Source organism: Neovison vison, chromosome 1 (assembly GCF_020171115.1).
Source record: "Neovison vison isolate M4711 chromosome 1, ASM_NN_V1, whole genome shotgun sequence".
NCBI classification, from domain to species: domain Eukaryota; kingdom Metazoa; phylum Chordata; class Mammalia; order Carnivora; family Mustelidae; genus Neogale; species Neogale vison.
This window is the reverse complement of record NC_058091.1, coordinates 31,584,409-31,599,939: the sequence shown is the minus strand read 5'-3', so window position 1 is coordinate 31,599,939 and position 15,531 is coordinate 31,584,409. Positions and strand designations below refer to the sequence as shown.

Sequence of the window (15,531 nt, the reverse complement as noted above, 5' to 3'; positions counted from 1 at the left end):
ACAGTAAAAATAAACGTTTTTTAAAAAGATTTTTACTCATTTGACAGACAGAGATCACAAGTAGGCAGAGAGGCAGGCAGAGAGAGAGAGGCGGAAGCAGGCTCCCCATCGAGCAGAGATCCCGATGTGATGCTGGGCTGGATCCCAGGACACCCTGAGACCACCACCAGAGCCGAAGGCAGAGCCTCAATCCACTGAGCCACCCTGGCGTCCCAATAAACTTTATGTGGTAAGCTGAACAACACTCCCCACCGCCAAGGTGTTCTAATTCCTGGAACGTGTCATCATGTTACATTACATGGCAAAAGGACATTGCAGATATGATTAAATTAAGGATCTTGAGATAGGAAAATTATCCTGGATCACCCAAGTAGCCCAAGTTATCACAAAGGTCTTTATAAAAGGGAGGCATGAGGGTCAGACGAAGAGTAAGGGATGCAACAACAGAAGCAGAGGTCAGAGTTCGAGATTTGAAGATGCTAGTTGCTGGCTTTGAAAATGGGGAAGGGGACCACTGGCCAAGGATGCCAGCAGCCTCTAGTAGATGAAAAAGGCAAGAAAAGACATTCTGCCTAGAGCCTTCAGAAGGAACACAGGCTTGTTGACACCTACAGAACTGTACATAATACATTTATATTGTTTGAAGCCAGTAAATCTGTGGTAATTTGTTACAGTAGCAATTGCAAACTAACGCATTTTATAAAATAGTTGGACCTAACTCCGGCAAGCTGTGGTCAGTTGTAGTCAAATATCAGAGTTGTGGGGGAAAGATGATCGCATGAGATTATCTTAATACTGACATTAGTTGAACCAGCTATTGGAGTGAAGAGCAGTTCTTAGAAATGCGTCCATGTAGTTCCTTTAAATTAATCTATAAGATCCCATTATAAAGTAAGTTGGAAAATTTTGTTTACTTTAAATATTTAAATTTTGACGCCTGGATGACTCAGTCGGTTAAGCATCTGCCTTCCCCTCAGGGTCTCGGAATGAGCAGGGCTAGGGGCTCTCAGCTCCATGGGGAGCACGATTCTCCCTTTGCCCCTAGCCTGCCCACCCCCCCGGCTCATTTTCTCTCTCTCAAAAATAAATAAATAACATCCTTTTTAAAAAATCTTGTAATTTCATCTTTGGTATATTTTCTACTTCCCACTTTTAAGCTTCGTCTCTCCTTAAAAAATAATAATCCAAAACAAAAAAGCAAGCTCAACTCTGCTTCTTCTTCTTTTTTTTTTTTTTAAACTCTGCTTCTTTTTTAAAGATTTTATTTATTTCCTTGACAGGGGGAGGGTTCACAAGCAGAGAGGCAGAAGTAGGCTCGCTGCGGAGCCCGGAGCCCCAGTGAGGGCTCCATCCCAGGACGCTGGGATCATGACCATGACCAGAGCCAAAAGCAGACACCAAACCGACTGAGCCACCCAGGCGCGCCCCAACTCTCGAGTTACTTTCCAATTTAAAGTTCCAGAGTAGGGTACGGTTCCCTCGGCGATAACTCCTTGTAGCACTCCCCGCTTCGGCCAGCACTCGGCCGGGGGGCGCTCAAGAGCTCGGCGCGGGGCGCGGGGCGCGGGGCGGGGGGCGGGGGCGGGGGGAGGGCGGTGCCGCCGAGAAGAAGAAGAAGGAGGAGCCAGAGGAGGAAGTCTGGGGCCCGGTGGGCGCAAGCCGGCAATGGTGCTGCCGCTGCCGCTGTTCCGGAGCACAAGCCGGGCGATCCTGGCGTCCGCGGAGGCTGCCCTCTGGGGTGAGCTCGGTGGTCCCTGGGTAAAGAGAGAGCGTCTAACCTCGGGCTCGGGGAAGGAATGGCATTGGTGGGGGTGCTCGCTGCTTGCGGCTTCCAGTTAAAAATCAGTCCCATTACTCTTGGCTCCTGGGAAGATATAGCACCTACATTCCGTTCTCGTTCTTTCCGATTCCGGGCTACTTGGGTCTGGGGGTGCTCGGGGGACGCAGGGGAGAGAGGTCAGCGTTGCTCCAGGGAGCTTGCGTGGGGGAGGCTTTTAAAAAGGAAGATACTGGTGCCGGACTGGGCAGTGAAGGTCAGTTGGCGACTCAGACGAGCGAGCAACACGGCCAGTTTCTGCCGGAGACTGAGGATGAGCCCAGCTTTGCGAGTTACACCTGTGACCCACTGGGGAGCCGCGCTCAGAGCTCCGTGGCAAGTCACCTAGAATTGTAACACTTAGAGCTATTAAAGTACCACTGCTAATTTTACGGACGGCAAAACCGGCCAGAGAAACGAAGGTTGTTCGTGGAGGCGTTGCGTGCATGACTCAGAGCATGCTTCCAGTCCCTTCTTTCTGCTTTACGTGATGTCTCTCCGTTATCACAATTTTTATTTGTGGATGCAGCTGCAGAGACCGTGGCATGACGCTGTGTCCCCAACTCTCCCAACCACTTACTCCACTTGCACTCTTGGTGCATCCTCTGTAGTTTAAAATGTGCTTTTTCGATGCAAATGTGTTGTTTACTGAGCACCTAGAAATGCAGACCTCCTGCTGGGGATACAGCCTCTGCAGTTCACGTCACCATTTTAGGGAGAGACAGACACAGGTAAACAATGACCACACACAGAGCCCCGGGAGACTGCAATGGAAAAAGCAAGTATTCTATCCGAGTTGGAGAAAGTGTTAGAGAAAAGGTGACTTTTCATTAAAAAAAATTTTACTAGTGGGGTGCCTGGCTGGCTCATTGGTGGAGCATGCAACCCTTGATCTCAGAGCTGTTATTCTGGAGCCCCAGGTGGGGCGTAGAGATTACTTAAAATCTTTAAAGAAAAAATTCTGCTAGTGATACATTATTATATTCCCATTATATTCCAACAGACAATAAAGAACAGCTGACATTTCCCTCTATACACGCTCCCATATTCCACCCTCCTCTCCAAATGTGGTTGGGTATACATCCTTCTGAACACTTTTCTATGAGTCTAGATAAATGTACACTTAAAAATACTACATATATAATATGTAGGTGTTGGTGTTTTTTAATTTATGCCCCAGAATTCCTGTCCCTGCAATCCCACTCCCCAGAAATAGTTTCCTGTTTACTTCCAGGTGTTCTTCTGGACATTTATAAAACATAAGTATTGTATCTTATGTGTGTATCGATCTTAAAGGGAGAGCTTTTTCATTTAGCAATATGGACATCTCTCCAAGTCAATAAATGTAGGTAAATGCTTGTAAATGCTGCATGCTATGCTTCATAATTAATTTAACTATTCCCTGTATGAATATTTACATTGCTTCCAATCGCCAGGGTGGGTTTCTAATCTTTCAGCCTAGACTTTCCAAAGAGAATACTGTCAAGTCTTGTCTTCTTAATGACTTGAGGCTGCTAACATGAGTGCTTGTTACTGAAACAGTGGCCCCTCCCCATAACACTGAAAATGTCCTTTGTCTCCTACATTTCCACAAGGACAAAAACTTGCCGTCTACCTTTATTCTCTGAAAGTATCCCCTCAGGTTTTATTCTACTAGTTTTATTCTCATCTTCCTCTTTGCTTCTGTTTAGACTTAATGCAGGGCTGAAGCAGGATCCCAAACCTGGCCTACTAAGTCATGTACACTGAGCTGTACTCACACACCTTTGTGGTGACCTGAAGTGAGTGAACTTTCATCTACCACATCCTGTCCTGTCTCTCCCCTGAGTTCTGACCTCTCTAAGGTTCTAAGTAGATTTTTTGGTAATAGCCAGGTTGTGTAAAGGCCTTTACTTAATCCTAGTCCTACAAAGAACAACAGAAAACACGGAAGTGCTTTGTCAATATGAATCAGTTGGCAGCAGTAGAAGATGCTTTAAAAAAGGAGGGAGGTTGGGGAAGGTGACAGTCAGAGGACGTGGCGACTCGAGCGGCAATTTAAGGGAAAATACTGTGAGTGAGTAGTAATGGAGGTTGAGAAGACAAGTAACTTTGAGAAGCTCAACGATAGTATAGGGATTCCCCTTTCATATTAAATTCACCACTTCATCTGATAAATGCATTGCCGTATCTAAAATTTCCATTTTTAATCTTTTATTCCCTAGAATCTTTAGATTCCCTTTAATCTTTTACTCCCTAGATTCCCTAAAATAATCTTTTTATCCCATAGGATGGTTGTTCACTTGCTTTTCAAATTTTGCTGCAAGTGGTTCTCAAAAAGTCAAAATATTTATTGAAGTGATTACATTAGAAGTCATAAAATGTTCACACCAAACCCAAATACATGTTCGATAAGGAAGCACACGAAATGTTCTTCCTAATATTTTCTCTCTGGAGTAACAATCATTATTTCTAATGTATTCTTTCTTGGTTGTGGGTTGTTTATATTCACTGTTACATGGTCTCTAGAAATAATTTTCTTTTTTTTTTTTAAGATTTTATTTATTTATTTGTGAGAAAGAGCACAAGTGGGGAGAATAGGGTAAAGCAGGCTCCCCGCTGAGCAAGGAGCATGATGCAGGGCTTGATCCCAGGATCCTGAGACCATGACCTGGGCGGAAGGCAGCAGCTTAACCGACTGAGCCACCCAGGCATCCCTAGAAATAATTTTCGGTATTCAACAGATTCTAATGTGCGATTTCTAAGGTGTCAACATCCAAAAGAGGATTACAGATGAACCAGAGAATTTATTTTATAGTTGTGGCAAGAGTGAGTTGCCATTATTATGGTTGTTATCATTAAGCAAAAACTTTTATGTTTCAAATGGTTACATTTTTCCCATCAAAATTTTGTTTGAAATTATAAAAAGAATACCAAACTGAATTGGTAGGAAGTGATGGTATGCTATTTGTAAGTGGAAAAATTTTTTTAAAGATTTGTATTTATTTGAGAGAGAGAGCAAGCACACAAACAGGGAGTAGGACAGAGGGAGAGGGAGAAGCAGGCTCCCCACTGAGCAAGGAGCCCAGTGCGGGGCTCGATCTCAGGACCCTAGTATCATGACTTGAGCTGAAGGTAGATGCTTAACTGACTGAGCCACCAAGGCGCCCCTCTAAGTGAAATTTAGCTCAGTATTTTAAAGCAGAACATATAAGGGACGCCTGGGTGGCTCAGTTGGTTAAGCAGCTGCCTTCGGCTCAGGTCATGATCTCAGCGTCCTGGGATCGAGTCCCACATCGGGCTCCTTGCTCGGCAGGGAGCCTGCTTCTCCCTCTGCCTCTGCCTGCCTCTCTGTCTGCCTGTGCTCTCTCTCTCCCTCTCTCTCTGACAAATAAATAAATAAAATCTTTTTAAAAAAAATAAAAAATAATAAAGCAGAACATATAATACAAAACTATGCTATATTATAATATAGAAAAGAAGCTGAATTTATGAAAAAATAAATTCAGAATCCAAATCATGTGTATGACTTCTATATATAGTTTCTTTAAACATATAATAATTAAATTGCATTAGGCTAATTGAAATTAAATAATTCAAAAAATAGGGGTGCCAGCTGGCTCACTTGGAAGAACTTGCATGCAACTTCTTATCTTGGGGCCATGGGTTCAAGCCCCACACTGGGTGTAGATATTACATCAATAAACTTTTAAAAAAATTTTTCAAAGAATAATTGAATCTAGAACTTAGAGATATATAGTAGTAATGCTAAATTTATTTTTTTTAAAAAGATTTTATTTATTTGACAGAGACAGACAGAGAGAGAGGGAATACAAGCAGGGGGAGTGGGAGAAGGAGAACAAGGCTTCCCGCAGAGCGGGGGACTCCATGAGGGTCTCCATGAGCAGTTCCGTGCCAGGACTCTGGGATCATGACCTGAGCTGAAGGCAGATGCTTAATGACTGAATGACCCAGGCACCCCTAGAAGTAATCCAAAATTCCTTAAGTTTTCTGTTTGAAAAAAAAAAATGCTTCTTCCTACAGGTTTCTTCTTACTAAACAGACCTGACAATTGTAGAAAAGCAAGCTTCTAAACATGTATATACAGTATGTATCAGACCATTCTGAATTATACTGGATCTTCAATTTGCATAGTCTAATTTGATGTGATTTTAAATATTTTTAGGTCCGGGGCACCTGAGTGGCTCAGTGGGTTAAGCCTCTGCCTTCGGCTCAGGTCATGATCTCAGGGTCCTGGGATGGAGCCCTGCATCGGGCTCTCTGCTCAGCAGGGAGCCTGCTTTCCCCTCTCTCTCTCTCTGCCTGCCTCTCTGCTTACTTGTGATCTCTGTCAAATAAATAAATAAATAAATAAATAAATTTAGGTCATCATTTTATCTCACACTGAAATTTGGGTTGGTAGGTTTTTTTTTTTTAAGCTATAGGCATTTGAAAAACAGCAAATATGGAGAGAAGATTTCTCTGAACTCCTCTTACCTGCCTTAAGACAGTCCTCCAAAAGGAACTCAATTTCATAAATCCCCTCCCCAAGAGTTTCACCAACCAAGGATGATTGACTCATCACAGGAAAGGAGACTAGAACTCAACACCACACCCAATCTTTGTCACAAACTGGCATACCTCCCATTTATTCTTCTAAGAGCCCATTCATCTTTCCTAAAAATCATTTACTCTCCCCCAAGAGGCCTACATTCTGTCTCCCTATGAAGATGAGAATTCTTATTTTTTTAATTTAAAAAAGTACATATTTTAAATTTTTTATCTTTTTTACTTTCACCCATTTCTCCTGCCCCACCCCTCCCTGCCTCTGGCAACCACCAGTCTGTTCTCTGTATCTGTGAACTTGGATTTTGAGGGTTTGTTTATTTTTTTGCTTGTTTGCTTTTGGTTCCACATATGAGATCACACGGTATTTATCTTTCTTGATCTGACTTAGGGTAATGCCCTCAAGGTCCATGTCTCAAATGCCAAGAGTTCATTCTTTTTTATGGCTGAATATTTGTGTGTGTGTGTGTGTGTACGTACCACAATTTCTTTATTTTTTTTAATATTTTATTTATTTATTTGACAGATAGAGATCACATGTAGGCAGAGAGGCAGGCAGAGAGAGAGGAGGAATTAGGCTCCCTGCCGAGCAGAGAGCCCGATGTGGGGCTCGATCCCAGGACCCCAGGATCATGTCCTGAGCCGAAAGCAGAGGCTTTAACCCACTGAGCCACCCAGGCACTCCGTGTACCACAATTTCTTTATCCATTTATCCATCAATGGACACTTAGGCTGTTTCTATATCTTGGCTGTTACACATAATGCTGCAGGAAACACAGTGGTGCATACATCTTTCCAAGGTAGCATCTTCATTTTGCTCAGATAAATACCAGGAATGGAATTGCTGGATCATATGGTAGTTCTATTCTTAATTTTTTGAGGAACTTCCATATTGTTTTCCACAGTGGCTGCACCAATTCACATTCCCAGTAGTGCATGAGGGTTCGCTTTTCTCCACATTCTAATTGACACTAGTTACTTCTTGTCATACAATGTGATCTATCGTGCATACTTTTCTGAATTCTTTTCTCACTTAGGTATTCAGAAACTTTCCATGGCAGTACATATAACTCTTTTAACTACTGCATAGTCCATAGTATGGATTACCACAGTTTATTTAACCAGTCCCCTCTTGATGGACATTTTGGTTTCCATTTTTTTGCCGTTCTGAAAACTTCAATAGTTACTGTACACAGCTCTTTGTGTATCTCTACAAGTAACTTACTAGAATAGATACTTAGAAGTGGAACTGTTGGGTTGGTGACAAGTGGTATTCAACAGAGTCTTCAAGGAGAGTAAGAGTGTGCCAGGTAGAGATGAGGAAGGAAGAAAAGAACCCTTCAGAAAGAACCATGTGCATATGTCATGAAGGAAGGTAAAAACATGTATTTAAAGATTGCACCATAGAGATTGCTTAAACCTCACAGCAACTCAGAAAGGTTAAGTAATATTATTACTGTTTTAAAAATAAGAAACAAAGTCCTGGAGAATTTAAGTAATCTTCCCAGGACTACAGAGCTAAGTGGACAAGGGAGGATTTGAACCTGGTTTATCAGACTCTAAAATCCCTGCTCTTTCCGTTATAAAAAGGTAGTTGGGGCACATGTCTACTTTTGATGTAGCTGGAGGGTAGGGTTCTTGATGCAGAGGAGGAATGGGGAGGAGGAGAAGGTCTGGTAAATTATGCTGGTAAAGCAGATTGAAGGACATGAAAGAACATGCTAAGGAGTTCAGACTGTGTCTTATAACGTAGACTGTAGGGAACATCCAGGCAAGGCTAGATTTATCCGTGTGGAAAAGCCAAACTGGGGTTTATTCAAAAACGAGCCTCAAAAATGTGAAAATCACATATAGCCTGTGTTACTCTTGAGAATCCCTCAAGAGAATCACACATCATCGCAATAAATCCCAAACAGCGTAGGAACTGATTGCTGTTTCTTTGATCACGCAATAGATGAAGTGGTTGATTTACAAGTAGAGGCCTTGTACAAAAAAATACACTATAGCTTTTTTTTTTTTAATTTTTAATTTTTTTGACAGACAGAGGGCCCGGCGTGGGGCTGGATCCCAGGACCCTGAGATCATGACCTGAGCCAAAGGCAGAGGCTTAACCTACTGAGCCACCCAGGTGCCCCCAAAATACACTATAGCTTTAACTCAAGAGTTAGTATGGACTTGAGGCTCACACCATGAGAGGCTTGGGGGAGCAGAGACTCGTTAAGAGAATATTTGTGCCTTAGAAAGCTAGGAAATCTAGTCCTCATTGATTGTACATGTGCTCTCCATTGCCCCCCTACATACACACACACCCCAAGAGGAGCATAGAGAAAACTGAATGTCAGTTTGGCTCTAATATATAAGAAAAACATAACTATCTTTGATTCAGTTACACAAGTTACATGCCGAGATGATATTGTTTCCCTTTGGTGAAGTACCACAGTCTTGAGTTTAACCATTTTTTAAATTACCGTAGTTTTCCAATTTTTAACAATGAGGAACTATACCAAGTCAGCTGGCTGACTTGTTGCATTCTGGGAATTCACAAAAAAGTTGAGTGAGAAATAGTTTTATCCCAGGCATTTTAAGATAGAATCTTATAGATTACATGAGCCAACTATTCAAAATCTGAAGAGGATGGGGAAATCTGTATTTTTCTTTTTTTTACTGTATTTGCTTTGATAAAATATATATAAATATATTTTAAATATATATTTATATTAAATATTAAATATTAAATAAAGTTTGCCATTTTAGCCATTTTTTATAAATTTTTAAATTTAATTTTATTTTTTTCATTGATCCAAGATTGTTTATGCACCACACCCAGTGCTCCATGCAATACGTGCCCTCCTTAATACCCACCACCAGACTCACCTCTCCTCCCACTCCTCCTCCCCTCCAAAACCCTGTTTGTTTCTCAGAGTCCACAGTCTCTCATGGTTCATCTCCCCCTCCGATTTCCCTCAACTCACTTCTCTCCTTCTCCCAGTGTCCTCTATGTTATTCCTTATGCTCCACAAGTAAGTGAAACCATGATACTTGACTCTCTCTGCTTGACTTATTTCATTCAGCATAATTTCTTCCAGTCCCATCCATGTTGATACAAAAGTTAGGTATTCATCGTTTCTGATGGAGGCATAATATTCCACTGTATATATGGACCGTATCTTCTTTATCTATTCGTCTGTTGAAGGGCATCTTGGCTCTTTCCACAGTTTGGCAACTGTGGCCATTGCTCCTATGAACATTGGGGCATAGATGGCCCTTCTTTTCACTGCATCTGTATCTTTGGGATAAATACCCAGTAGTGTAATTGCAGGGTCATTGGGTAGTTCTATTTTTAATTTTTTTTTAAGACTTTTTATTTATTTATTGCAGAGAGAGAGAGAGACAGCGAGAGAGGGAAGACAAGCAGGGGGATTGGAAGAGGGAGAAGCAGGCCTCCGGCCAAGCAGAGAGCCTGATGCAGGGCTCGTACCCAGGACTGGGATCATGACCCTAGCCAAAGGCAGACGCTTAACAGCTGAGTCATCCAGGCACCTCTCTATTTTTAATTTCTTAAGGAATCGCCACACTGTTTTCCAAAGTGGCTGCACCAACTTGCTTCCCACCAACAGTGTAAGAGGGTCCCCTTTCTCCACATCCTCTCCGACACATGTTGTTTAGTGTCTTGTTAAATTTGGCCATTCTAACTGTGTGAGGTGGTATCTCTATGTGGTTTTGATTTGAATCTCTCTGATGACTAATGATGATGAACATTTTTTCATGTGTCTGTTAGCCATTTTTGAGTGTACAATTCAGTGGCATTAATTATATTCACAACATTGTGGGGATCATTACCACTGTATTTCCAAAAATTTTCATCACCCCCAACAGAAACTCAAACCCATTGAGCAATAACACCCCTCCCTCCAACTTCTAGTAATCTCTAACCTACTTTCTATGAATTTACCTGTTCTAGATATTTCATGAGTGGAATCATTAAATATTTGTCATTTTGTGTCTGGATTACTTCACTTAGCGTGTTCTCCGTGTCTTAGTTTCAAGCTGCAGTATGTGTTAGAGCTTCATTCCTTTTTATGATGGAATAATATTTCATTGTATGTATAAGCCACATTTTGTTAATCCATTCATCTGTTGAATGAACACTTGAGCTGCTTCCATCTTTTAGCTATTGCGAATAATTGTGAATAATGCTGCTATGAACATTGGTGTCTGAGTTTGAGTCCCTGTTTTCAAATCTTTTGGGTACATACCTTGGAGTGGAATTGCTAGGAAACCTGAATTTTTTAACTACTATATTTGTCCATTTTTCCATCTTTTGCTGTCAGTGAGAAAGACAAATGAAAATAGAGCAGTGTTTGGTTTAATAAGGAAATGCGGTTTTTCACAACTCACTTTTGGATTTTCTTAACTATTTAATAAATAGAACCATGAAGTGTGGTTTTGTTTTGTTTTGTTTTGTTTTGGCATATGCACACTGCAGAAAATTTACTAAGACATTAAAGGATGAACCAAGAAAGTCTGGGAACCCCTGGTTTATACCTAGTGCTCTCTAACTAGTTTTATAAATTTAATACTATATTTTGGATAACTTACATTAAATAATATGCCATTGTATAAATGCACTACTTATAACTATTTCCTTATGGATAGACTTCCAGCTTCTTACCATTTTTCAGTACTACAAAGAATGCTGCCCGTGAATATATTTATACAAATATACATTTGTATGCATTCATGTTAATACTCCTGTAGGAAGATAGATTCCTAAAAGTAAAACTGTGAAGTAAAAAATATACACATAAAGTGTTATTCCTGCTAAATTTTCCTTTCAAAAGGTTTTGACATTACACACTCCCAACATTGTAAAAGAGTACCCATTTCTTCATACCTTTACCAATATTTGATGTTATCAACCCCCTTTAATTTTTACAAATCTGGAAAATTTTGAAAAATTTTGTTTGTATCTGGCATTTCCTTAATAAGTAGTGAGATAAGGCATCTTTTTACATTTTATTGATCATTGGTATTATTCAGGCCAATTCCCTGTTCCTGTTTTGGCCATTTTTCTATTGGGAATTTTGTCCTTTTCCTATTTGTATAAGCTCTATTAATACTAATGTTTTGTCTTTTTTGTGTTATGAATATTTTGTTCCTGCCTGCCACATGTCTTCTAGTTATTCATTGTTCTTTTCCCATATATAAATTTAGCATATTTATGAAGTCAAATCTTTATGGCTTCTGATTTTGCCATGTTTAGAATGGTCTTCTTATCCCAAGGTTTAAATTATCTGCTCATGTTTTCTATTGGTACTTCTAAGATACTAGTTTTTAGATTGAAATTTATATTTATTTACATGTAAGGAATGAGGCAATAGCCTGCTTATACTTTCTTCCTATTGGCTGGCTAGTTGCCCTGCATATTTGTTGAACAAAATATCCCCATTATTTTGAAATATAATTGTTACCAAATACTGAATTCTCATAGATTACGGTATGTTGTGTGTCTGCTTCTCAACTTAGATCTTTAAACCTCTTTCTATGCCAGCTTATACTGTTTATACCAATTTCACTTTATAAGACACTTAATTTTTTAAAAAGATTTTTTATTATTTATTTATTTGATAGACAGAGATCACAAGTAGGCAGAGGCAGGCAGAGAGAGAGGGGGAAGCAGGCTTCCCGCTGAGCAGAGAGCCTGACTTGGGGCTCTATCCCAGGACCCTGGGATCATGACCTGAGCCGAAGGCAGAGCCTTTAACCCACTGAGCCACCCAGGCGCCCCAGATACTTCATATTTTAAACAACCTTTGAGCATTATTATTTACTTTATAGTAGTCATTTTGTTGTGAAATATGATTATTAAATTTTTAAAATTTTTATTTTATTTTAAAAATCTTCGGGGTTTTCTTTCATGCTTAAAAAATCAATTTGGACCTATAGAAAAGTTGGAAAAATAAAATGGAGTTCCCTTTATTCTTACCCAATTTCCCTTAACATAAGCATCTAAGATGGTACAGTTACTGAAATCAGGAAAGTAATACTAACATAATATTGTTAACTAACCCATAGGCCTTATTTGAATTTCACCAGTTTTCCCACTGAGGTCTTTTATAGTCCCAGATCCAATCCAGGATTCTATGTTATTACGTCGTCATGGCTCCTTAGTCTGCTTCAATCTGTGACAGTTCCACAGCTTTTGTCTTTCATAACTTTGACACTTTTTTTTTTTAAAGATTTTATTTATTTTACAGACAGAGATCGCAAGTAGGCAGAGATGCAGGCAGAGAGAAAGGGGGAAGCAGGCTCCCTGCTGAGCAGAGAGCCTGATGCGGGGCTCGATCCCAGGACCCTGAGATCATGACCTGAGCCGAAGGCAGAGGCTTAACCCACTGAGCCACCCAGGCGCCCCCCATAACTTTGACACTTTTTAAAGAGTATTGGTTATTTTGTAGGTTGAGTTTGAGATTTTCTTCTGACTTGACTCAGGGTATGTATTTTGGCAAAAATACTAAGGAAGTGATGTGCTCTTCTTTGAGCATCCTATCAAAGTATAGATGTTGACATTTCTCATTTCTAGTGAAGTGATCTTTGAATAATTGGTTAAAGTAGTATCTTTCACGTGTTTCCTTTTGTTATTAGTAAGTATTTCCTGGGGGAGATACTATCCTATTTCTAATCAAAATTTCACCTACTAACTCTAGCTTCTGTCATGGCTCTCGCTGAAATAATTATTACTTGGATGTTAACCTAATGGTGATTTTCTCTTTTCATCATTCATTCTACATTTATCAATTGAAATAATCCCTTCTCCCCATTTATTCAATGATATCCTTATATCAGTGTGGACCCATGGATTTATTTTATAGGTTATTACCCAGTACCATATTATGTTACCAGTTATTTAAGTTTTTATTTAAGTAATCCCTACACCCAGCATAGGGCTTGAACTCACAACCCCGAGATCAAGAGTCACAGGCTCTTCTGACAGAGCCAGCCAAGGTGTCCCACCAATTATTTAACAGATAGAAACAACCTTTAAGTACTTACAAGTGTAGTTTCAAAATTTTTTTTTTTTTTAGATCTTTTATTTATTTGATAGAGAGAGATCACAAGCAGGCAGAGAGAGAGAGAGAAGGAAGCAGGCTCCCGGCTGAGCAGAGAGCCCGATGCGGGGCTCGATCCCAGGACCCTGGGATCATGACCTGAGCCGAAGGCAGCGGCTTAACCCACTGAGCCACCCAGGCGCCCCTACAAGTGTAGTTTCAAATGTAAGGTTCCCACATCTTCACTTGCAAGGGGAAATTGAAATTTTCTTAACATTGTAGTTTGGATTATGATTAAATTCACAAGTTATTTGCAGGATTCAGTTACCAAATGCTGAATGTGTATTTACAAGTTCCACCTAATTAAGGGCTTGGAGAGAGTAGAATATGGAGCTGGCACAAGGCCAGCCATTCAGCATGGAGGGCAAGAGGGTAGACTTCCTGTGGCTCTGTCAGGCTGTGTACAAAATACATATACAGGTCAGTGAAGTCAAAAGAACTGACTGGAATCAGGGGGGAAATTCCTTTGACCTGCCTTCCAGATATTAATAGCAATGTTACTTTGAAGGTACCAAAATTATTTTATTCTTTCCAGGTCTGAAGTCAATAAAGGGAAGCTGCTATAACTTTTGTACAGCTATTTTTAAAGATGTCACTTATAAGGAACTTAAAAACCTCTTGAATTCCAAAAAAATTATGTTAATTGATGTTAGAGAGCCATGGGAAATTGTCGAGTATGGGAAAATTCCCGGGTCCGTCAACATTCCACGTAAGTGATGTGTGACTTGAATTAATTCCTCACAAAAGTATATATTCAGTAATTTACTGTACCTAAGATTTAATTGAAATTCTTAACATTTTCTTTCAGTGGGTGAGGTAGGTAAAGCTCTACAGATGAACCCAAAAGACTTCAAAGAGAAGTACAACGAAGTAAAACCATCCAAATCAGACAGTCTGGTGTTTTCCTGTTTAGCCGGAGTGAGAAGCAAGAAGGCTTTGGACACGGCAGTATCTCTGGGCTTTAACAGGTGCATAAATGAAGTATAAAATTGTATTCAAGAGTGTGTATAATAGCAATGTTTCATATGTATTATATTTTTACTGGTCGACTGAAAAATGTCTTCTAATACTGTGTTAGTAATAGGATAGAGACTAAGCCTCTATATTTTCATCCTACTCAAAAGTAACAGTCTTGGGCACCTGGGTGGCTCAGTTGGTTAAGCGACTGCCTTCGGCTCAGGTCATGATCCTGGAGTTCTGGGATCGAGTCCCGCATCGGGCTCCCGGCTCTGCGGGGAGTCTGCTTCTCCCTCTGACCTTCTCCCCTGTCATGCTCTCTCTCTCTCTCAAATAAATAAATAAAAATCTTAAAAAAAAAAAAAGTAACAGTATTTCACGTAGGTTTAAAGGCTAGAGTAGTCATGGCGTCTCTACATCTCTAAAGTTCCTATCAACTTTGTGTTATAAAGCAGAAGGGAATTTTTACAGCACTAACCTTGCTATATGTTTTCAGTGTTCAACACTATGCTGGAGGATGGAAGGAATGGGCAACCTATGAATTTTCAGAGAAGAAACACGGAAATTGATTTTTGGAATACAAGTTGGCACTTTTTGGGCACCTGGGTGGCTCAATGGGTTAAGCCTTTGCCTTCGGCTCCGGTCATGATCTCAGGGTCCCACATCGGGCTCTCTACTCAGCAGGGAGCCTGCTTTCACCTCTCTCTCTCTCTGCCTGCCTGTCTGCCTACTTGTGATCTCTCCCTGTCAAATAAATAAATAAATTCTTAAAAACAAACAAAAAAAAACCAAGTTGGCTCTTTCCTTCTGTATATGCAGCTTATGATATTGAAATGTACAAAAATATAACAGTCTAGCCCTGGCATCACTGGAAAGGGTTTTGTGTAACTCAGTTATTTGTTGTATCTTTTCCTTAACTGTTTAAGTTGAGAATACTACTTGCCCTTGCCTATTTTCAAAGGCTATTGAGGATTGAAATAATGTATGTGACTTGCCATGGGAGTATTAAGGGTTAGGATTCTAGAAATGAATTTTTAAAATAGTCTAGTATAGTACAATAGTATTCCCATGCCCAGGTTACTTACAGTACCTAATCATAATGTA

At 40.3% G+C, this 15,531-nt stretch overlaps 1 protein-coding gene across 1 annotated transcript; it reads left to right on the top strand.

Annotated features, from left to right (window-relative positions):
- The first annotated feature begins 1,609 nt into the window (after positions 1 to 1,609).
- Positions 1,610 to 15,094, top strand: TSTD3 (thiosulfate sulfurtransferase like domain containing 3). The gene is made up of 4 exons (XM_044236318.1): positions 1,610 to 1,738; positions 14,006 to 14,179; positions 14,279 to 14,438; positions 14,924 to 15,094. The coding sequence occupies exons 1-4, from the start codon at positions 1,666 to 1,668 to the stop codon at positions 14,994 to 14,996; spliced, it is 480 nt and encodes a 159-aa protein (XP_044092253.1). The 5' UTR covers positions 1,610 to 1,665; the 3' UTR covers positions 14,997 to 15,094.
- Positions 15,095 to 15,531: the final 437 nt, after the last annotated feature.